This window comes from Leucoraja erinacea, chromosome 13 (genome assembly GCF_028641065.1).
Source record: "Leucoraja erinacea ecotype New England chromosome 13, Leri_hhj_1, whole genome shotgun sequence".
In the NCBI taxonomy this organism is placed as follows: domain Eukaryota; kingdom Metazoa; phylum Chordata; class Chondrichthyes; order Rajiformes; family Rajidae; genus Leucoraja; species Leucoraja erinaceus.
This window is the reverse complement of record NC_073389.1, coordinates 1,992,587-2,016,003: the sequence shown is the minus strand read 5'-3', so window position 1 is coordinate 2,016,003 and position 23,417 is coordinate 1,992,587. Positions and strand designations below refer to the sequence as shown.

Below are 23,417 nucleotides of genomic sequence, written 5' to 3'. Positions count from 1 at the left end.
GCAGCCAGCATCATCAAGGACCCACACCATCCTGGCCACACACTTATCTCACCCCTGCCATCAGGAAGAAGGTACAGGAGCCTGAAAACTGTAACGTCCAGGTTCAGGACCAGCTTCTTTCCTACAGCCATCAGGCTATTAAACACAACAAAGATATAGCTCTGAGCTCTGAACTGCAATAGACTATATTATTATTTGTTATTTGCACTATATTTGCTATTTATTTAACTTTTTCTTTATTTTTTCCTGTTATGTACAATGTTTCCATACTCACATATTCTGTTGTGCTGCAGCAAGTAAGAATTTCATTGTCCCGTACGAGACATATGACAATAAAACACATTGGGCCAGCAACATAATCAAGGACAAATCGCACCCTGGCAACTCCCTCTTCTCCCCTCTCCCATCAGGCCAAAGCTATAGAAGTGCGGAAACGCACACCACCAGATTCAGGGACAGTTTCTTCCCAGCTGTTATCAGGCAACTGAATCATCCTACCACAAACAGAGAATAGTGCTGAACTACTATCTATCTCTTTGATGTCCCTCGGACTATCCTTGACCGGACTTTGCTGGCTTTACCTTGCACTAAACCTTATTCCTTTATCAGGTACAGTATCTATATACTGTAAATGGCTCAATTGTAATCATGCTTTCTACTGACTGGTTAGTACGCACCAACAAAGCGTTTTCACTGTATCTCGGTACACATGACAATAAACGAAACTGAAATGAAACTGAACTGATTGAGATCACACACATTCTCTGAAGTCTCATCTACAGCTAGGCAGATTCACGAGCATTTAGTTATCATCTCTGGCTTTGCTCATCCATTTGTCAATAACGCCTCCTCCCACACCTGTATCCACCTATCACTTGTCAGGCTGTGTTCCCCTCCACCTCTACTTTCAGCTTTCTCCCCCCTACTCCAATTAGTCTGAAGAAAGGTCTATCCATCCCCTCCTGAGATGCTGCTTGACCCTCTAGGTTCCTCCAGCACTTTGTGTTTTGCTCATGATTCCAGCATCTGCAGTTCCTGTGTCTAGAAATGAGCTTACCTGGATTGGGATCGTGATACTGAGAGATCACTGTCGCCTGTGGTGATGAGCTTTCTTTTCTTTTGAGGGGGCAGGTGCCGGAATCCATCCCGGGAGCTGGAGCTGGAGCTGGAGCTGGGGCTGGGCCCTTAGTAATATCTGTTAATAAAAAGTTATTCATGATCTTTGAGTTGTGAATTTGTCGAATTCCCTGCCACAGAGTGCAGTGGAGACCAAGTCACTAGATGGATTTAAGAGAGAGTTAGATAGAGCTCTAGGGGCTAGTGGAATCAAGGGATATGGGGAGAAGGCAGGCACGGGTTATTGATTGGGGACGATCAGCCCTGATCACAATGAATGGCGGTGCATGCTCGAAGGGCCGAATGGCCACCTCCTGCACCTATTTTCTATGTTTCTATGATTCGTAGCTAATTTTATTTTTATAAACACTTTAGGCAGTCAAACGTAAGGGGAATGTATACAGTAAATAGCAAGACTCTAAATAGCATTGATGTACAGAGGGATCTTGGGTCCATTGGGCGGCACGTTGGCGTAGCAGTAGAGCTACTGCCTCACAGCGTCAGAGGCCCGGTTTCGATCCTGACCACGGCTGCTTGTCTGTATGGACCTTGTACGTTCTTCCCGTAACCTGCGTGGGTTTTCTCCGAGATCTTCGGTTTCCTCCCATACTACAAAGATGGACAGGCTTGGAGGTTAATTGGCTTGGTACGGATGTAAAAAGAATTGTCCCTGGTGTGTGTAAGGTAATGTGTTCATGTGCGGGGATCGCTGGTCGGTGTGGACTCGGTGGGCCGAAGGGCCTGTTTCTGCGCTGTATCTCTTAAACTAAACTAAACTAAACTAAAACTCCCTGAAAGTAGCAACACAAGTTGATAGAGTGGTAAAGAAGGAATCTGATGTGTTTGCCTTCATAAGTCAGGGTATTGAGTAAAAGAGGGTAGACAAAAGTGCTGGAGAAACTCAGCAGGTGCAGCAGCATCTCTGAAGCGAAGAAAATATTCAATGTTTCTGCCCTAAACCCTTCTTCAGACTGATGTAGAGTGGGGAGAAGAAAGGAGAAAGGAAGAGGAGGAGCCAGAGGGCTGAGGGAAAGCTGAGAATGCGAGGAGACAGCAAGGACTACCAGAAATTGGAGAAGTGAATGTTCATGCCGCTAGGGTGCAAACTGCCCAAGGCGGTTTATGAGGTGCTGCTCTTCCAATTTCTGGTGTTGCTCACTCTGGGAATGGAGGAGGCCCAGGCCAGAAAGGTCGGATTCAGAATGGGAGGGGGAGTTGAAGTGCTGAGCCCCAGGGAGATCAGGTTGGTTAATGCGGACCGAGCGGAGGTGTTCAGCGAAACGATCGCCAAGCCTACGCTTGGTCTCACCGATGTAGATCAGCTGACATCTAGAGCAGCGGATGCAATAGATGAGGTTGTAGGAGATGCAGGTGAACCTCTGTTGCCCCTGGAATGACTGCTTGGGTCCTTGAATGGAGTCGAGGGGGGAGGTAAAGGGACAAGTGTAGCAACTCTTGCGGTTGCAAGGGAAAGTGCCCGTGGAGGGGGTGATGCGGGAGGGAAGGGAAGAATTGACCAGGGAGTTATGGAGGGAGTGGTCTTTGTGGAAAGCAGACAGGGGGGGAAGATGGGAAGATGTGGCGAGTGGGTGGGGTCACGTTGGAGGTGGCGAAAATGACGGAGAACTATTTGTTGTATGTGACGGCTAGTGGGGTGAAAGGTGAGCACTAGGGGGACTCTGCCCTTGTTGCGAATGGGGGGATGGGGAGAGAGAGCAGTGTACGGGATATTGAAGAGACCCTAGTGAGAGACTCATCTATAGTAGGGGAGGGGAACCCCCGTTCCCTGAAGAATGAGGACATTTCTGATGCCCTGGTGTGGAACACCTCATCCTGGGAGCAGATGCGGCATAGACGGAGGAATTGGGAGTAGGGGATGGAGTCCTTACAGGAAGCAGGTGGGAAGAAGTGTATTCGGATAGCCATGCTCACCTCCGTTCTAAGAATCATCTAATTCTTAAAACTGTGGGGAACCCCGGTTCCTGGAGAATGAGGCCAACTTCGGATGCCCTGGTGTGGAACTAGCATCCTGGGTCCATAGGCGGCATAGACGGAGGAATTGGGAGTAGGGAATGGAGTCCTTACAGGAAGCAGGTGGGAAGAAGTGTATCCTAGATTGCCATGCTCATCTCCGTTCTAAATGGTCTCCCCTAATTCTTAAACTGTGGCCCCTGGTTCTGGATTCCCCCAACATCGGGAAAATGTTTCCTGCCTCTAGCATGTCCAACCCCTTAATCTATATTACTAAAATTCTGATCTTGACCGCATTTGCCACACTGTGGCGTGATTTCCGAGAGCTCAGATCCGCTCTCCACCTTTCGGTTTTTTAAAGATTTGCCATTCTCTCTGCTGCCCCTGCTGGTGGGAGGTGGAGGGACTATAAAACCCGGAAGTTGTGTGCCTCAAGTCTCTTCAAGATGGAGGAAGGCACAGGGTCACGTTTCTCTGAGCTGTGAATAACAAAAAAATTCTATTGGTTCTAAAGCTTACAAAAAAAGTCTATTGGTTCTAAAATCTTGCAAAAAAAATTCTATTGGTTCTAAAATGCTTGCAAAAAAATGTCTATTGGTTCTAAAATGCTTGCAAAAAGTGTCTATTGGTTCTAAAATGCTTGCAAAAAAATGTCTATTGGTTCTAAAATGCTTGCAAAAAGTGTCTCTATAGGTTCTAAAATGCTTGCAGAAAGGTCCAGTACATAATCTCATCGACGGAGGTCAATTTAAAAACAATCCCAGCTACCATTGGTGGTTTTTTTTGTAAAATATTGCTTTTTTGATAACTTACACTCACTTTTTTTTGTTTATTCACAATTATGTGTTGTATGACTTAACAATTTTTATGTACACTTTATTTTATGTTTTTCTCTTTCCCTTAATTATGTTTAATAGTGTCAGGAGATGTAAAACTACTGTAGAAATTATGAAGGACCACTCTGGACTCGGGATTCCGAGATACTTGGCTGCATCACATGAATCATATAGTCTGGTAATAATAGCCAATGCAAGATAATAGTCGAATAAATATCGGAGGTCTCACTTTCTGTAGTTGGAACATCAGAGGTGCGAACGAGCCAATTAAGAGGGGTAAAATTCTGGCACAATTAAAATCATTAAATATGGATATTGCTTTCCTGCAAGAGACACATTTGAAACAACAAACTCCGATCAGATTAAGGGCAAACTGCATAGGTCAAACCTATTACTGCTCATTCACCTCTAAAGCAAGAGGCACGGCCATTATAATTCGGAAGGGTATACCTTTTAAATGAAAGAAATCCATCTGATAAAGAGGGAAGATACGTCATAGTCACGGGAGACATTTACAATACACCATTAACTATGATAAATATTTACGCGCCTAATTTTGATAACCCACAATTTTTAAAGAAAATAATAGATTTAATCGCAGAGCAAAATTATCAAAATATAATAATGGGGGGAGATTTTAACTGTGTTATAGACCCATACTTAGATAAATCAATAAAGGTAGGAAAGCGTCTTGTTAAAACTAAGACCTGTGAATTTTTAAGTACTTATATAAAAAATAACAACATAGCTGTTGTTTGGAGAATAGCAAATCCAAGTGGTAGGGAATATTCATTTTACTCATCAGTTCATAAAACATATTCACGAATTGACTATTTCTTATTGGACACAAAATTAATCCCATATACGAATAAACCATCATATCATAATAGTATTATTTCTGATCATTCACCATTGACTTTTATACTTAAAATTGAGGGAATGCCGGGTATAAAACCGTTTTTGGAGATTCAACGCACAAATATTAAATAACCCGCAGGGCTATGAGTATATAAAAGAACAAACAACATTTTTTTTTCGAAATAAATGACACACCGGGTATTTCTGCACCGTTATTATGGGAAACCTTCAAGGCATATATTCGCGGCATCATAATCTCTTACCAAAGTTTTCAAAATAAAGAAAATAAAAGAGAACTTCAGCGGATAGAACAGGAAATAAAATTACTAGAACTGGACAATGCAACCATAGATAAACATAATAAGATAAATTTATTGAAATATAAAATCAATAGAATACTATCGGCAAGAGTAATAAGATTATTCCAAATTACAAAACAAGCACACTTCGAATTTGGGGATAAGCCACATAAATTAGTTGCGAGGCAACTGAAGCAACAAGAAAAGGAAAAAACTATCACTAAAATCAAATCGGACAAGGGTGAGTTTCTAACACTGCCAAAGGATATTAATAAGAGGTTTGCCCAATTTTATCATAATTTATAGTAATAATACAGATGTCAGTAAAATTACAAATTTTTTAGATAATTGCAATCTCCCAAAATTGGATAGTTTAGAACAAGATGAATTAGGAGCACGGATTACTAGTGAAGAAATAAAACAAATAATAAACTCACTGAAAAATGGGAAGACCCCAGGACCAGATGGTTTTAGTAATGAATTTTATAAAAGATTTCAGGAGTCAATTGTACCAAGATTACTCAATTTATACATGCAGGCTTATACCGAAAATAAACTACCAGAAACCCTAGCAGAAGCAACAATAACGCTTATACCAAAAAAAGATAAAGATTTAGATGAACTGGGTTCTTATAGAGCTATTTCACTTCTAAATACGGATCAGAAAATTTTAGCAAAGATTCTAGCAAGAAGACTGAATAATTATATTAACAATTTAATAAATACGGATCAAACGGGATTTATACCCAAAAGACAATCATTTAATAATTTGAGAAGGCTTTTCAATATAATGTACTCTCACAATGAGGACAATGAAGGTATTTCAGTTGTTACACTAGATGCAGAGAAGGCATTTGATCAGGTAGAATGGCAGTATTTATACAAGGTACTCCAAAAATTTAATACGGGAGAGAATTTTATTAGATGTTAAACTACTTTACGATAGACCTACGGCAAGAATATTAACTAACAATACGCTATCTCCAAAATTTTACTTATCAAGGGGTAATAGGCAAGGTTGTGCCTTATCACCATTGCTATTTGCCCTTATGATAGAACCGCTGGCCGAAAGGATTAGAAATCACCCGAATATTCACGGATATAACACTAAGGACTCAAAGAATAAAATTTCATTATACGCTGATGATATCCTTTTATATATTACTAATACACAAACGAGTATACCCACCTTATTAACACTAATTGAGGAATTCGGCTCTTTTTCAGGATATAGAATAAATTGGAATAAAAGCGAAATTATGTCTTTAAAACCACAGGATTCGAGACACTTACTAAAATTCCCCTTCAAAATTGCAACAGAAAAATTCAAGTATCTGGGTATTCAAATTACGAGAAGACACAAATCATTATTTAGTGCCAATTTTATGCCACTATTAAATAAACTGAATGATATGATTACATTTTGGAAAACGCTCCCGCTCTCATTGATAGGTAGAATTAACGCTATAAAAATGACTTTCTTACCACAATTAATATATTTGTTTCAAGCGATCCCAATATATATTCCAAAATACTTTTTCAAAAAACTAGATTCTACTATCACTAATTTTATATGGGATTACAGAGCACACAGAATTAAACAAAAGCATTTGTGTAAACCTAAAGAAGTTGGGGGTTTATCATTACCTAACTTTATGTATTACTACTGGGCAGTGCATATTAAGAACATAATGTATTGGTTGGATAGTTCCACTCAGCAGTTGGAGTGGATAAGAATGGAGAAAGAGGAGTGCTATCCGTACGATATAGGAACGATCTTGCTCTCACCGATAAAATTGAATAGTATAATATATAAGAAGAACCCAATTATTCACAATACAATAAGAATTTGGAAACAAATAAAAGTATCCTTGAAATTAAATAATCTATCAGTACTAACCCCCACTATTGAACAACCCCGCATTCAAACCATCTCTCATCGACAAAACATATCAACAATGGGATAGACTGGGGATTAGGAAAGTAGGGGACATGTATGAACTGGGCAAACTGTTATAATTTCAACATTTAAAATTAAAATTTAAACTGAAGGGTAATCAATATTTTAAATATATACAGATAAGTGACTTTATGAAGAAATATACACATAGATTTCAAACTATATTTTTAGACCCTTTAGAAGAAGCAATGAATATTAAGGCTGATTCACAAAAACTAATATCATACTTTTATAATAATATATTAAATAGAGAGATTACCCTCAACAGAAGCACTGAGAAGATTGGGAACATGAACTAATGATAAAGGTCTCAAAGGATAGATGGGAAAAGTATCTGATGAACACACATAATTGTTCTATTAATGCAAGACATAATTTAATTCAATTCAAATTATTGCATAGACTATATTATTCAAAAACGAGGTTGAATAAATTTTATCCAAACGTCTCTCCCAGATGCGATAAATGTTTGTTTCAAAACGCTAATATAACACATTCATTTGTAGGATGTACAAAGTTGAATACATTTTGGAGCGATATATTTGATATATTTACAAAGCCAAGAATAGAACCTAAAACGGAATGGATTATATTTGGAATAATAGTAGAAGGTACCAATTTAAATAAAGACCAAAATGTTTTTTTTAATTATGGGTTAATAATTGGAAACAAATTGATACTTAAATTTTGGAAAAATACAATCATACCAACTGTTAAAATGTGGATTAGGAATATGATGGATATAGCACGCCTCGAAGAAATGAGACTCCGACTAATAGATAAATATGACCAATTCTTAAGGAGTTGGCCTCCTTTCATCGACTTTTTGGAATCATGTGATGCAGCGGTGCCGTAAAGATTACTGATTTCAGTTCATGACGTGGATAGATCTACATCTCCGAATACAGATTTGAAAATTTCTCTTTTAAGGGGCCTTCTCTCCTATTTCTACTTTCCACTTTTTCTTTTTTTTTTTTATATACACACTTCACGTTTTTCTATTCTCTACCATCTATTTTTCCTCTTTTTCCCCTTTCTATTGTTTTCTTTTTCTTGTCTTGCTTACTTCCTTCTCAAAACATAAAACTAGAGGTTGTACATAGAATGGATTATGGTATGACATAGTTGGCACCTAAAATTAGGTTCCACTGTACTGTTTTGTACTTCTATTAACTTCTAATAAAATAAACAACAACAAAAAAACAAAAAAAAAAAAAAAAAAAGGTCTCTATTGGTTCTAAAATGCTTGCAAAAAATGTCTATTGGTTCTAAAGCTTGCAAAAACATGTCTATTGGTTCTAAAGCTTGCAAAAATATGTCTATTGGTTCTAAAGCTTGCAAGAAAATGTCTATTGTTTCTAAAGCTTGCAAAAAGTGCCTCTATTGGTTCTAAAATGCTTGCAAAAAGTGTCTATTGGTTCTAACATGCTTGCAAAAAAATCTCTATTGGTTCTAAAGCTTGCAAAAAAATGTCTATTGGTTCTAAAATGCTTGCCAAAAATGTCTATTGGTTCAAAAATGTTTTCTAAAAAAATGTCTATTGTTTCTAAAATGTTTGCCAAAAAATGTCTATTGGTTCTAAAATGCTTGCAAAAAAATGTCTATTGGTTCTAAAATGTTTTCTAAAAAAAATCTATTGGTTCTGGGTACTAAAGCTTGCAAAAAGTGTCTCTATTGGTTCTAAAATGCTTGCAAAAAGTGTCTCTATTGGTTCTAAAATGCTTGCAAAAAGTGCCTCTATTGGTTCTAAAGTGTGTGTGCGCATCGTCTGTCTGTGCGTGCGTATGTATGAGTGGCTGTGTCTATGTAAGTGTCTGTGGATGAGTGTGTGAGTGTCTATGTATGAGTGTGTGTATGTGTGAGTGTCTGTGTATGAGTGTGTGTATGTGTATGAGTGTCTGTCTGTGTGTCTGTCTGTGTGTCTGAGTGTGTGTCTGTGTGAGTGTCTGAGTGTGTGTGGGTCTGTGTGTGTGTCTGTGTGAATGTGTGTACGTGTTTGTGACTATGTGCGTGTGTCTTTGTGTTTTTGTGTATTTCTGTGTGATGTGCGTGTGTCTTTGTGTTTTTGTGTGAGTGTTTGTGTGTGTGTGTGTCTGTGCGTGTGTGTGTGTGGCTGTGTGTGTGTGTGTGTGTGGCTGTGTGTGTGTGTGTGTGTGTGTGTGTGTGTGTGTGTGCGCGCACTCTGCTTGAAATGCTGTGCAATTGGATTTGAGGTTGGACGCGGCCTGCACTCTGCTTGGTGTGCTGTGAGGTTGGACTTGCTGCCTGCACTCTGCTTGGTGTGCTGTGAGGTTGGACTTGCGGCCTGCACTCTGCTTGGTGTGCTGTGAGGTTGGACTTGCGGCCTGCACTCTGCTTGGTGTGCTGTGAGGTTGGACTTGCTGCCTGCACTCCACGATGACTTTTGAGGTAAATTCTCAGATTTTCTTTGATAAAATTTGACCGTTTAATCTCTCTATATTAAAATTGTCTTTTTTTTATATCAAACGCAAAGTGTTATCAAGAGGCAGTGAGCAGCAGAACACAGCAAGAAACACAACAAAAAAAACTTAATAAATCTCATCTTTAACATTTAAATTGTTGTTATATTTTAAGTCATTCACATTTTAAACTTTAATAAATCCTTTTTCCACCTGCCATGCCTACGTGCTCTTCATCATAATAGTAACCTAATAGGCAGGAATGGCTGCGCTGTCGGAGAGCGGAGAGGGAGGGGGGGGGGGGGGGGGGGGGGAGGGGGAGGTGGACTGAATGTGTGTGGGGGAGGGGAATGGCATGGAACAGAGTGGGGGGGGGGGGGTGAAGGGAGGAGGGTAACTGAGTGAACTGCCACCACCAGCCATGAGTGACTGGGCTGCCAGCCCACCAACCATGAGTAAGTGAAATGCCAGCCCACCAGCTGTAAGTGACTGAAGTGCCAGCCCACCTGCCATGACTCACTGAACTGCAAGTCCAAAAATCCATTCAGTCCACAATGTACATACTATCCCACTGGAAACCAGTCCTTTCAGTGCACAACAGCCTGAGTGACTGAGCAGCCCAGCCAGAGTGACAGAGCTGCCAGCCCAAGAATCCATTCAGCCCCCAATGTCCATACTAGTACTCTGGAAACCAGTCCTATTGACCCATAACACACATACTAGCACTCCAGAAAGCCTCACCCCCCCCCCCCCCCCCACCGGCCAGCAATATTGGAATATTGCATTGGGGAACCAGCCCTCCCGTGTGAAGCTGGGACCCAACGGGTCCCACTTAGTTTATTAATCTTATATGTTTCAATAAGAATTCCTCTCATCCTTCTAAATTCCAGAGTATACAAGCCCAGCCACTTCATTCTATCAACAGATGACAGTCCCGCCATCCCGGGAATTAACCTTGCGAACCTACGCTGCACTCTCTCAATAGCAAGAATGTCCTCCCTCAAATTTGGAGACAAAAACTGAGCACAATACTCCAGGTCTGGTCTCACTAGAGCCCTGTACAACTGCAGAAGGACCTCTTTGCTCCTATACTCAACTCATCTTGTTATGAAGGCCAACATGCCATTAGCTTTCTTCAATGCCTGCTGTACCTGGTTGCTTACTTTCAGTCAATGATGAACAAGGACCCCCAGATCTCATTGTACTTCCCCTTTTCCCAACTTGACACCATTTAGATAATAATCTGCCTTCCTGTTTTTGCTACCAAAGTGAATAACCTCACATGTATCCACATTAAAATGCATCTGCCATGCATCTGTCCACTCACCCAACCTGCCCAAGTCATCCTGCATCCTCATAGCATCCTCCTCACAGTTCACACTGCTACCCAGACAGAGTGGGCCAAAGGGCCTGTTCCTGTGCTGTGCAGTGTTGATTCAATGTATTTAAATAGGAATAATTGCCATTAATAAATGAATGATTTTGAAAATAATGTCTTATCTGTAGAAAACTTTATCTTGTGAGCTATTGTAAGCAACACCATTTATAAATGCTTTGTTTTTTCTTCTTTTCTCATCAATGCTTCTGCTTTCACATCGAAGGTTAATCGAGCCAGTCTACAATTTCAACATTTTATTTAGGCGGATGCCTTCTCCGACCAACATGGGGATCATTCAGAACTTAAAGTCAGAGAGCGGTAATCAAATGCATTTTCATTAATGACATGGGTAGATGCATAAATCGGTTACATTAGAGTTTACCTGCATTGGGGTATGGAAACTGAGAGGTCACCTCCTGATGTGTTGGGCTGCCTCTTCTTTTGAGGGGGCAGGTGTCTGGCTCCATTCCATGGGCCTGGGTTGGCTTTGCTGGGCTGTCGGCAACATCTGATGGAATAAGCCAGTGATATTAATGTCAGGTTACATAGATGAAGAAACAAAGAACTGCAGATGCTGCTTTATTCCAAAGATGGACATAAAGTACTGGAATAACTCAGTGGGTCAGGTAGCATCTCTGGAGAAAAAGGATAGGTGATCTTTCGAATCGGGTCCCTTCATCAGACATCTTTGGAAACTATATTTACACTTTTGTTTATTCAAAGCCAATTATCTTTATACAGAACATGAGAGGCTTCTGTGATTCACTACTTTTGTTTTGGTACCCCCATCTACCCTTTCATCATTGAAGTGTCTTTCAGGTACAATATTTTTTGATAAAGAAATGAATAGCTCCTTTTAATTGCTGAAAGCACACACCAGAAGACTCAGGAACAGCTTCTGCCCCTCTGTTATCAGGCTTCTGCATAGTCCTTCACAAAGTAAGGGATTCACCTTATTGCGGACATTGGACTTTGTCTGTGGAACTGGTGTGTTACAATGCTGAGAACTATATTCTGCACTCTGTATCTTCCCCTTTGCTTTACCTATTGTACTCGAGTTTGACTTAATTGCATTTATGGATGGTATTATCTGACTTATTGTATAGCATGCAAAACACAGCTTTTCAATGTACTTCAGTATATGTGACAAACAAACCTACCTATTTTCCAGTATCGATAAATTAATTTCAATGATCATATAGTGTAAATCTCCTTCCAGCTGTTCAGTAAAGTGTATGGAATTAGTTCCCTCCTATCAGCAACTTATTTCCTTGAAGAATGCAATCTAAATATGGATTTGAACAATGCTCAATATAATCTGTTACTCCTACCTCTCCAGGATACATTGGAGTACAGGTTAGGTCACAATTCTAAACCATTCATCAAAACATACATATCGGCATCAAACTTTAATCTAAAGTGGGCAAATAAATCTGGAATTTTAATTAAATACTTGTCCTGGTAGTGGCAAAACTGTAGGACAAATAAGAGCCCAATATGAATGATTCCTAACTATCTCAGCAGTTTTGCTTGGCGTCGGATAAAGACCATTTTCTTCTCTCCCTTCCCCCTCCCCTGTCCACTCCCCTGGAATCATACCCATTCCTCCCCTTCCCACTCCCCTTCCCAATTTGCACCTCTTCGTTCCTGACCTCACACTTTTGTTGTTTCCACTCTGGCCTTTGTCCAACCATCAACCAAAACCACCTGTACGCACCTATCAATCATCAGACTATGTACTGCACTTCTCTTCAGGCTTTCTCCCTTCTCCCCACCACCAGAATTAGTCTGAACAAGAGACCTGACCTGAAACATCACCTATCCATGTTCTCCAGAGATGCTGCCTGACTCGTTGAGTTACTCCAGCACTGTGATCACAAAAGGTTTACCTGTATTGGGGTATGGAAACTGAGAGGTCATCTCCTGATGCGCGGGGCTGCCTCTTCTTTTGAGGGGGCAGGTGTCTGGCTCCATTCCATGGGATGGGGAAGGCTTTGTTGTGTTGTTGGCAACATCTGATGGAATAAGTTAGTGATATTAATGTCAGCTTGCACAGATGAACATTTCTTTGGAAACCATATTTTCGCTGTCTTTTCAAAGCCAATTATCTTTGCACAGATCACAAGAGGTTCATGTGATTCAGATTTGTTGCTTTTTTTTGTTTTGGTGCCTCCTCCATCCTTTTATCATTAAAGTGTCTTTCAGGTACGATATTTTTTGATAACAAAATAAATTACTTGAGAGTGGCACAAACAGACTCAGGAACAGCTTCTTCCCCTCTGTTGTCAGACTTCTCAATGGTCCTTCCATAAGCTAGGGTACTGTCCAATTCACCTCTACCCCATTGCAGACATTGGACTTTGTCTGTGGAGCTGATGCTCTACAATGCTGAGAGCTATATTCTGCACTCTGCGTCTTCCCTTTGCTCTGCCTATTAGTTGGATCTGATTCTATTTGTGTATAATATTATCTGATCTGATTGGAAAGCATGCAAAACAACGCTTTTCACTGTACTTCGGTAAAGGTGACAATAATAAACCCACCTATGTTTCAATGTTAATAAATTAATTTTTATGATCTGACTGAAATCTCCTCCCAGTTGTTTAGAGAAGTGTACAAAATTAGACCCCACCCACATATTTCCTTGAAGTATGCAATTTAGATGTAGCTTTGGCCAACTCCCATTATAGTTTATTACTCCTATACATCCCTGACTGAAACGTCACCCATCCTTTTTCTCCGTTAATACTGCCTGACCCGCTGAGTTACTCCAGCACTCTGTACCTGTCCATGTTCTCCAAAGATACTGCCTGACCCGCTGAGTTACTCTAACAATTTGTGCTTATCTCCAAGGTACAGTTACAGGGATGGCAACCAGAATTCTGAATTACTGATTCTAAGATGTAGCAGCCATTTGCTCAAACTTTAAATATAAATTGAGCAAATTAATCTGGAATTTTAAATAAATGCTTGTCTTAGTATCTGCAAAACTGATAAAAGTCCAATATAATTGATTCCTAGCTATCTGCTCAGTTTAGGTTCAAATAGGGCAAAGACCATAAATATCAGATTTCTGCTTTGATAATTCATGTGGATATCAGAAGGTTGACCATAAGTTTTCAGGTTCGGATGCAGATGATATACTTTTATATATTACAAATTCACAAACGAGCATCCCGACTTTATTAAATTTAATAGCGGAATTCGGTTCTTTTTCAGGATATAGAATAAACTGGAATAAAAATTTCCATTTAAAATTGCAACGGAAAAATTTAAGTATTTGGTTATTCAAATTACTAGAAGATATAAATCATTATTTAACGCTAATTTTACACCACTATTAAATAAATTGAATGCCTTGATTAAATTTGGGAAAACGCTTCCGTTATCATTAATTGGCAGAATAAACGCTATAAAAATGATATTTCTACCACAAATAATATATTTATTTCAATCCATACCAATATATATACCAAAACAATAAAAACAAAATTAGACTCTAATATTACCAACTTTATTTGGGACTATAAAGTACATAGAATTAAAAGAAACCATTTGTGTAAACCCAAAGAGGTTCGGGGACTTGCACTTCCTAATTTTTTGTATTACTATTGGGCAGTGAATATTAAGAATATAATTTACTGGTTGGACAGTTCTTCTCAACAGATGGAATGGGTAAGAATGGAGAAAGAGGATTGTTCTCCATACGATTTTGGAGCGATCCTCTTCTCCCCGATAAAATGGAACAACACATTATATAAGAAGAATCCAGTTATACATAATACAATACGAATCTGGAAACAAATACAATTAACTCTAAAATTAAGAAACCTATCAGTGCTAACACCAAAAGTGAATAATCTGGTATTCAAACAATCTCTTATGGATAAAACGTACAGACAATGGGAAAGATTGGGAATTAAAAAGGTAGGCGACATGTATGAAATGGGAAACGTATTATCATTTCAACAATTAAAATTAAAATTTAAACTGAATAACAACCAATATTTTAAATATTTACAGATATGTGATTTTGTGAAGAAATATATACAAATATTTCAATGTATAATTTTAGATCTACTAGAAGAAGCAATGAATATTAAGGCGGACTCATAAATATTAATATCATACCTATGTAATAGTATTTTAAACAGAGAATTACCATCAAAAGAGGCAATTAGAGAAGACTGGGAAAAATAACTAATGATAAAAGTTTTGAAAGAAACATGGGACAAGTATTTGATATATATATATACATAAATGTTCGATTAATGCTAGACACAATTTAATTCAATTTAAAATACATAGATTATATTATTCCAAAACTAGACTGAATAAATGTTACCCAAATATTTCTCCCATCTGTGATAAATGTCTTTCTCGAAATGCCAATATTACACATTCTTTTGTTTCTTGCACAAAACTTTATAAATTTTGGTGTGATATTTTTGATATATTTACAAATCTATTTAAGATAAAAAATGGAACCTAATACTGAAAAGATTATATTTGGAATAATGGGAACAAATTAAACATATCCCAAAATTCATTCTTTAATTATGGGTTAATAACAGCAAAAAAACTCATCCTTAAAGTTTGGAAAAATGCTACTATACCAACGCTTAAAATGTGGATTAGTTGGACACTGCACACCTGGAAGAAATGAGACTCCTCCTAATAGATAAACAAGACTAATTCTTAATGAGTTTCCATTTATTGATTTCTTGGATTCATGTGGTGCAACAGTATAGTAAAAATTAAAGTTTTCAGGTATGGGTGAAAGATGATCAATAGTATAAAAACTTACCTCCTTGCACCGATTTGATAATCTCCCCCCCTGCTTTCTTTACTTGCTTATTTATTTTCCTCACCATCTCTTTTTCCTCCTTTTTATTCACACACACTAGACTTTCCTCTATTCTTTACTATCTCTTTCTTTCTTATTTCTCTCTTTAAAAAAAATTAAAAAAATGAAGTTGTACAGAGAATGTATTATGTTAACAAACCTTTGGGAACCTGTAAAAAGGTATCACTGTATTGTACTCACTTCAAATAAAATTAAAAAAAAACAAAACAAAAGCATTCAGGTTCGGTTTAATTAATATTAATTTGCTCCATAAAGAGTCATAATTCTGCTATCTTCACTTCAGACTGATCGCAGAGTAAATATTCTTCTCTATATTCACTATGAACCAATCAATCCTGGTCTTGCTGGTTCTGTCATCCGTTCCATTCAGAATTAAACTGGACTCAAATAATTTACCTGCAGTGAAACTTTGGTACTGAGCACCCACTGTCTCTTGAGGTGGGTTGTCTCTTCTTTTAAGACTACAGGTGCCAGTCTCTGCATCATCGGGTGATGTTTGGTAGAGTAATCTGTTTGTAGCACCTGATGAAGTAAATTTGCACTGCTTGTTAAGAGAAGAAACTAGTATCACACATACCCATCTATTTGAAACAACGATCAGTTCCTTTTAAAATCACATTTTCCTTTCACATTTCTTGCAAAAACATCTTGCATAGGAACCATATCCAGGCAAATCTTACCATACATGAGTACAATCATACAAGATGGACCAAGGAAGATTAAATAAAAAAGATCAAAGCAATGTTTGAAAAACCTTTGCCCCACTTTTCCTCAGGCTGTATTGAATGCATGTCTCTTTATATTCTTTCTTAGTACATTATACATGTCATTTACTCACAGACCTCAGTGTTTGAACATTCCTCCCCCAGATCTTGATTTGACTTTTTAGGACAGATTTCATTGTAATTTCTCATTTCCTCTTTAAAAGCACCAGGATCTTAAAGAATTTCTACTATTTACTAAATTTGGGAAAACAGCTTACTGATTAACTGAGTATTCTCCGAAATGAGTGCTTAATTGTGATCTTCTTCTTCATGCGTATGGCATGCACAGCCTAAAGTTGTAGGACAACTTGTTCTATTTGATCTTATTTGATTGTGCACACCAGGTTGTTTGCATTCGTCAAAACAGGGCGGACCATGTGAAGGTTGCAAACTCCCACCCCCTTAATTGTGATTAGATTAACTCTCAGTGTACTTTATTTTACATCATCTCAAATATGTTTCTGTTAATTGACAGGGACAATTCACACCTTTCTCTTAAAACTAACGTGGAAAATAAAGGTCAATATTTTGCAAGTTTAAGTCTCTTAATAAATATATACCATAACGTGGCATTCCACAAAGTGACTAGTAAAAATGGCCATAAATTTAATGACAAGAATACAGATTAAAAAATAATTAAAACGCTACTGAACATTGTAATTTGGGCACTTTGTGTGTCCTAAATTTGTTAGAAACTGGATATACATTACAACAACATTAATTTAGACTTCCCTGCAGTTGTTCAGAGTAAAATACAACATGCTGAAGGAACTCTGGGTGTCAGGCAGCATCTGTGGAGGGAATGGACAGATGACAAGATGACATTTCTGGTTGGGACCCTTACAACTGATGCAGTAGGGGCGAGTTATACCTCCACAGATGCTCCACTGAAGTCTGTCCCACTGAGTTGCTCCAGTACTTTGTGTTTTTCTCAAAAATCCAGCATCTACAGTTCCGTGTGTCTCCAGCAGTCCAGAGTATATGCCAGAAATATTTAAAGATTAATAGATAGATCAGAGCAGGATTATTTTTGAAGGAATCTTGTTTGACCCTTCTCTGATGCCTGATTGCCACGATGTATACTCATCCAGCAACTCCTACTGTTTCCTGCCACCCTCACCAGGGATACATAGCTATTGGCTGTTAGCTTATCACTATGGACTACTGGTTGAAATAAGCATTTTTAGGTCAATTTTATTACCTTTTTTTTTAGGGATACAATTACTTTTATTCCGAAACGAAACAAACATACAAAAAAGTAACATGATCAAAGCTGACTTTGTGGCAGTTTACAAAACAAGTCATCAATTTTAATATAACGTCGTCAACATCAGTATTACATTTGAACTGCCGCGGCCATGGAAGGCCTCCAAAGTTCCCGTGGACACCGCGTGTTCCCACTCTAGGCCATCTTGGCCAGGCACAGGAGTAGACCGACAGGGAGACGCCCCCCCCCCTCTCCCTCCCGACCCTCCCCCCTCCATACCGGGTGCCCAAATATCAGGAGTGTGGGGCTAAAATGAAGCCAAAACTTGAGGAGCAGCCCCTTCAGATAGTCTAAACAGGGGCTGCAACCTCTCACACTCCATGTACCGTGGGAGTTCAGTTTACTGCTGAGCAGATTTTGTTGACACTGCCCTGATTTTGGCAGTCGTACATGACGTTTTAAGTCCTGCCCTTGGGTCACGTTGTGGGATTATCTTCAGAAACGGGGTGGGAGGAAACATGAAATACATGAAAAGTTGCACAAGAACAGCGAGGATAAGAGGGATGATGTGGAAGGGGTACTGCACTACACATATTCAGGTAATAATATGTCCATATAACCTGTCAGGGTGCATCATACGATGCATGATGTGCCTTCACTTTGGAAAGGATTTAATCAGTGAGCTAAGTCGTGGGCTGCAGCCCCACATAGAAACATAGAAAATAGGTGCAGGAGTGGGCCATTCGGCCCTTCGAGCCTGCACCGCCATTCGATATGATCATGGCTGATCATCCAACTCAGTATCCCATCCCTGCCCTCTCCATACCCCCTGATCCCTTTAGCAACAAGGGCCACATCTAACTCCCTCTTAAATATAGCCAATGAACTGGCCTCAACTACCTTCTGTGGCAGAGAATTCCACAGATTCACCACTCTCTGTGTAAAAAATGATTTTCTCATCTTGGTCCTAAAAGACTTCCCTCTTATCCTTAAACTGTGACCCCCCTAGTTCTGAACTTCCCCAACATTGGGAATAATCTTCCTGCATCTAGCCTGTCCAACCCCTTAAGAATTTTGTAAGTTTCTATAAGATCCCCCCTCAATCTTCTAAATGTTTTACTCTGGGTCATTGGGCTGCTTGTCATGATCTCCAAGACTTTAACTCCTGCTGATGCATCTCACATTGCAGTCAATCATTGTGATGGGAAGGTCACTGTGACCTTCTATGCCAGGCAGAACATTAACATTTCATTCTCCACAATCCCCATCTTAATTTTAATAGGAGGCTCCTGATGAATCTTTCTCTTCATTCAGCCCTTTTAAGGTTGGTTCACGTGTTGGTTCACTCAGTTTTCTGCAACCATTGCTTTGACTTTTTAATCTTCCTTGATCCATCTTGGATGACTGTACTCATGTATGGTAGGATTGCCTGGATATGGGTAGCATGCAAGAAGTTCTTCACTTCTTAATTTTTAATTTAAAGGCAGGACAGTGGCACAGCTGGTAGAGCTGCTGTCTCATAGCGCTTAAGACCCAGGATCGATCATGAAGTTGGATACTGTCTGGGTGGAGTTTGCACGTTCTTCCTGTGACCGCGTGGGATTCTACGGGATGCTCCTGTTTCCTCCCATTTCCCAAGGACGTGCGGGTTCGTAGGTTAATTGGCCTCTGTAAATTACTCCTAGTGTGTAGGGAGTGGACGCGAAAGTGGGATGACATAGAACTAGAATTGAAGATCAGCATGAAGAGACAATAATAAGCCAATACTCACCCACATCTGAATCAGGGTAATCTGATGAACTTGGAGCTGTCATTGTGCGATTGGGTGAATAACTCATACCATATGCCTGCACAAAACAACGTTTTAGATTAACATTTTGTTTTTATATATATTTTGTATATATTTATATAGATATTTATAGATTTTGTTTTATATATGAACAAATGATATTTGTTTCACAATGGGACAGGTAGCATCTGTGAAGGGAATGGATAGGCAACATTTTGGGTATCTTCATTTCTATCAAGCTGCCCATGCAGCAGAGATGAAAAAATATCTAGCTACTGCTATTAAGTAACTGAAGGCAGCAGAAATTAGGGGCTTATGCGACCTGTGAGGTGGAATTAGGGACTGGGATGGTGTATAATGGCATTGGGTGGCGGAGCTGAATGAGACCAGAGGCTGAATGGAACTGGGGAAATTGGAGAGAAAGTCACTGAATCTTAAAATTGTTAGGGAGGTAAATTACATTTTTCCAAACTACTAGGCAGTCTCAAGATCTGATTTTCTTGAGGGGGTGGGAGATTGCAACCTTCACATGGTCCACCCCATTTCGATGAATGCAATCAACCTGGCGTGCACAAACGGAAGATCAAAGAACAAGTTGTTTTACAACTCTAGGCTGTGCATGTCATACGCAAGAAGGAGAAGAAGATTTTCTTGAATATTATTGACTCGGAAATCTGAACGAACCATTAGTCTCTTTCCTGTACGTGCCAAGGCCTTTCATTCATAAGAAATTACAGGGTATTTTTATTTTGTGCTTTTGCAATGTGGTTATTGGCACATTCTATCTATATTGTAAATATGTATGCTTCTCGTGTTGTATAAATGGGGTACAAAACCAGTTTTTATTGTGCCATTGGACGTGGAGAGGATGCTTCCACTATGGGGAGAGTTGAGGACCAGAGGTCATAGCCTCAGAATAAAAGGACGTTCCTTTAGGAAGGAGATGAGGAGGAATTTCTTTAGTCAGAGGGAGGTGAATCTATGGAATTTTCTGCCACAAAAGGGTAAGGTGGCCAAGTCAATGGATATATTTTAAGGCAGAGATAGATAGATTCTTGATTAGTATGAGTGTCAGGGGTTATGGGATTAAGGCAGGAGAATTGGGTTGAGTGGGAAAGATAGATCAGCCATGTTTGAATGGTGGAGTAGACTTCATGGGTCGAATGGCCTAATTCTGCTCCTATCACTTACAATATGAACTTAAGAACATAGTAGACGTTTGCTTTGGTATATGTTCATTTTAAGATAATGTTATTTGTTTTTAAATCTCTGAATGGGCTCGCCCCGCCTTACCTCTCTGAGCTGCTCCACCCATACGCTCCTGCCCGGTCCCTCAGGTCAGCTGGTCAGCTGCTCCTGGAGGTACCGAGGTCTAGTCGGAGGCTCAGAGGAGATAGAGCCTTCTTTGTTGCTGCTCCGGCACTCTGGAACAACCCTGCCGTTGCACATCAGACAGGCCCCCTCACTGTCCATCTTCAAATCCAGTGTTAAAACACATTTGTACTCCCTGGCTTTTGACCATGCCTGAGACTTTGCTTCTGTTTGTGGTGTTTTTGATGTTTCTTTATTTTACATGTCTTTTCCTACTATTTATTTTGATTGTTATTTTTGGTGTGTATTAACTTTTTTGTCAATGATTAGTGATGGACAGCACTTTGTTGCAGCTATGTTTGTTTTTAAAGTGCTCTATAAATAAAATTATTATTATTATTATTATTATTATTATGTGCATGGAAACCTACACACAAAATTATTCTTCCTGATTCCTGCTCTGATAAGCACCAAGCAATGTCCCAATGCTTCCCGCAGTATAGGGCAGCACAGTGGCACAGCTGGTACGGGTGTTTCTTCATCGCACCAATACGGTAGGTTGATTGGCCTCTGCAAACAGCCACTAGTGTCTGGATAAGTGGCAGAATCTGGACAGGATTAATGATGAACATAATCAAGTCCAAACCCTTGTCCAGCTCTATCCCATGGCAGACGCTAGACTTTGTCTATGGAACTGATGCGCTACAATGCTGAGATCTATATTTGGCACTCTGTATTGTGTTTGGGTTTGAACTGATTGTATCTAGGTATGGTATATCAGATCTGTTGGGGTAGCATGCAATACAAAGCTTTTCACTCTACCTTGGTATATGTGACCATAATAAACCTAAACCTAAAATCCAGAGGACATGCTGGGAAAAGCACCAAACTGTATGAGTGTGTCCGAACTGTATGCGCGTGCCTCAGACACCACTAACCAAGCCCACGTTGAACAGGGAGCACATTTGACAGATGCTGGAATCAACACCCTTGATCCCACATAATCCAACTTTGTCAACCTCTGCATTCTGTCGGGGTGCAATTACTAAATTAAAGCGCTGAGATTTTTGCAGTAATCCTTAAATAGCCCTCATTCATAAACGGAATCTTAATCTTAAATAATTGAATCATTTTAGTTTAGTATAGTGAAACAATGTGGAAACAGGCCCTTCGGCCCACCTAGAACATGACGATCAACAATCACCCACAATAAGGACAATTTACAGAGGTCAATTAACCTACAAACTGCAAATTTTTAGGATGTGAGAGGAAACTGGGGCACCTGGAGAAAATCCACACAGTCACATGGGTTGAAGTGATACCTGGGTTGTGGCGAGAGCCTTGTTCACGTCAGAAAGAAAGTATGGTGGGATAATCATATTCTCCAGAGCCAGTATGGAGACTTTTTCTTCTTCAAGCTCCTGTCTGTTATACATGGATTGTTAGAAGGTAGTCAGAAGGTATAACAAATAATCACATCTATTCCCAATGACAGTATCCAGTGTTAATATTCTTCTCTAAAATACCATTCTTCTATCAAACAACATGTAAGTTTTTAATTTCTGAATTTGTATTGAAGACTCCATAGACATTCATGAAATAGACACAAAAAAATCTGGAGTAACTCAACGGGACAGTCAGCATCTCTGGAGAGAAGGAATGCTTGACGTTTCGGTTTGAGAGCCTTCTTCAGATTGGTTGGGGATCAGGGAACCAAGAGATATAGACGGTGATGGAGAGAGATAACAAACAATGAATGAAAGATATGCAAAAAGTAACGATGATAAAGCAAATTATTATTATTTTACTTACTTAACCTAACTTACTTAACTATTTTACTTACCTTACTGTACTAAATTATTTTGAACTGCGTATGCTACTAAATGCGGATTTTCAAAGAACCACTAACCACGTGTGTTCATGATGATAATCCTTTCTAAATGAGCATTTGGAACTAATTACTAATGTAATTGAATGAGTGCTTGGCAAAATCCAAACATTAGGTTTAAATTTTTATCATTCAACAAAATTCTAATCCCAAAACTAAAACTTACTACTCAACCATTGACCAACAGGGAAATTACAACGTTGGAGGATTAGATGTATATTTCATAACTAATTCAAAAAATGAAAAATCTTACTTTGTTCTTCAGTGCACAGCAACTGCTTAGTGTGGCTCTGCAAATTCCAGACCGTGATCTATGTGGGCTGTGGAGTTTTAATTACTTGTTTTTGACAAGATGTGGAAGTTGCTTGCTTTAGATTGTGTGAATAGGTGCATCTAGGTGGTGGAACAAAGCAGGTACATGGATAGGGAAGGTTGAGAGCGATTTAGGCCAGATGCAGGTAATGGGACTAGTGTAGATGGGGCATTATGGTCGGCGTGGACGAGTTGGGCATGTTTCCGTGCTGTATGAATCTATGCTGCTGCTCTTCTCATTAAACCACAGAAATCTTCCTTCCCTATAAGGGCCACCAGAGCGAGGGTTCTTGGTTACACAAGATTATTGCCATTATTCTGATTAGAGACTCTTGCCAAGGCACTGAAGTTTTGTAGGCTCAGTGCTAAAGATCATTGGGGCTCTTGTTTGATGAGCCATGAATTTAATAAGCTATCACAATTGTAAAGGACAATAGGCAA

General features: G+C 39.3%; 1 protein-coding gene across 2 annotated transcripts in view; it reads right to left on the bottom strand.

Moving 5' to 3' along the window:
- spag17 (sperm associated antigen 17) overlaps positions 1 to 23,417 on the bottom strand; it is a 207,179-nt gene that overhangs the window by 27,128 nt on the left and 156,634 nt on the right. For both annotated transcript variants that reach the window (XM_055644261.1, XM_055644262.1), the window contains exons 45-50: positions 22,099 to 22,201; positions 19,448 to 19,523; positions 16,102 to 16,227; positions 12,728 to 12,853; positions 11,221 to 11,346; positions 1,058 to 1,195 (exon numbers count right to left, since the gene is read on the bottom strand). In XM_055644261.1, coding sequence (XP_055500236.1) covers positions 1,058 to 1,195; positions 11,221 to 11,346; positions 12,728 to 12,853; positions 16,102 to 16,227; positions 19,448 to 19,523; positions 22,099 to 22,201 — 695 coding nt within the window. The remainder of the gene's footprint in view (positions 1 to 1,057; positions 1,196 to 11,220; positions 11,347 to 12,727; positions 12,854 to 16,101; positions 16,228 to 19,447; positions 19,524 to 22,098; positions 22,202 to 23,417) is intronic.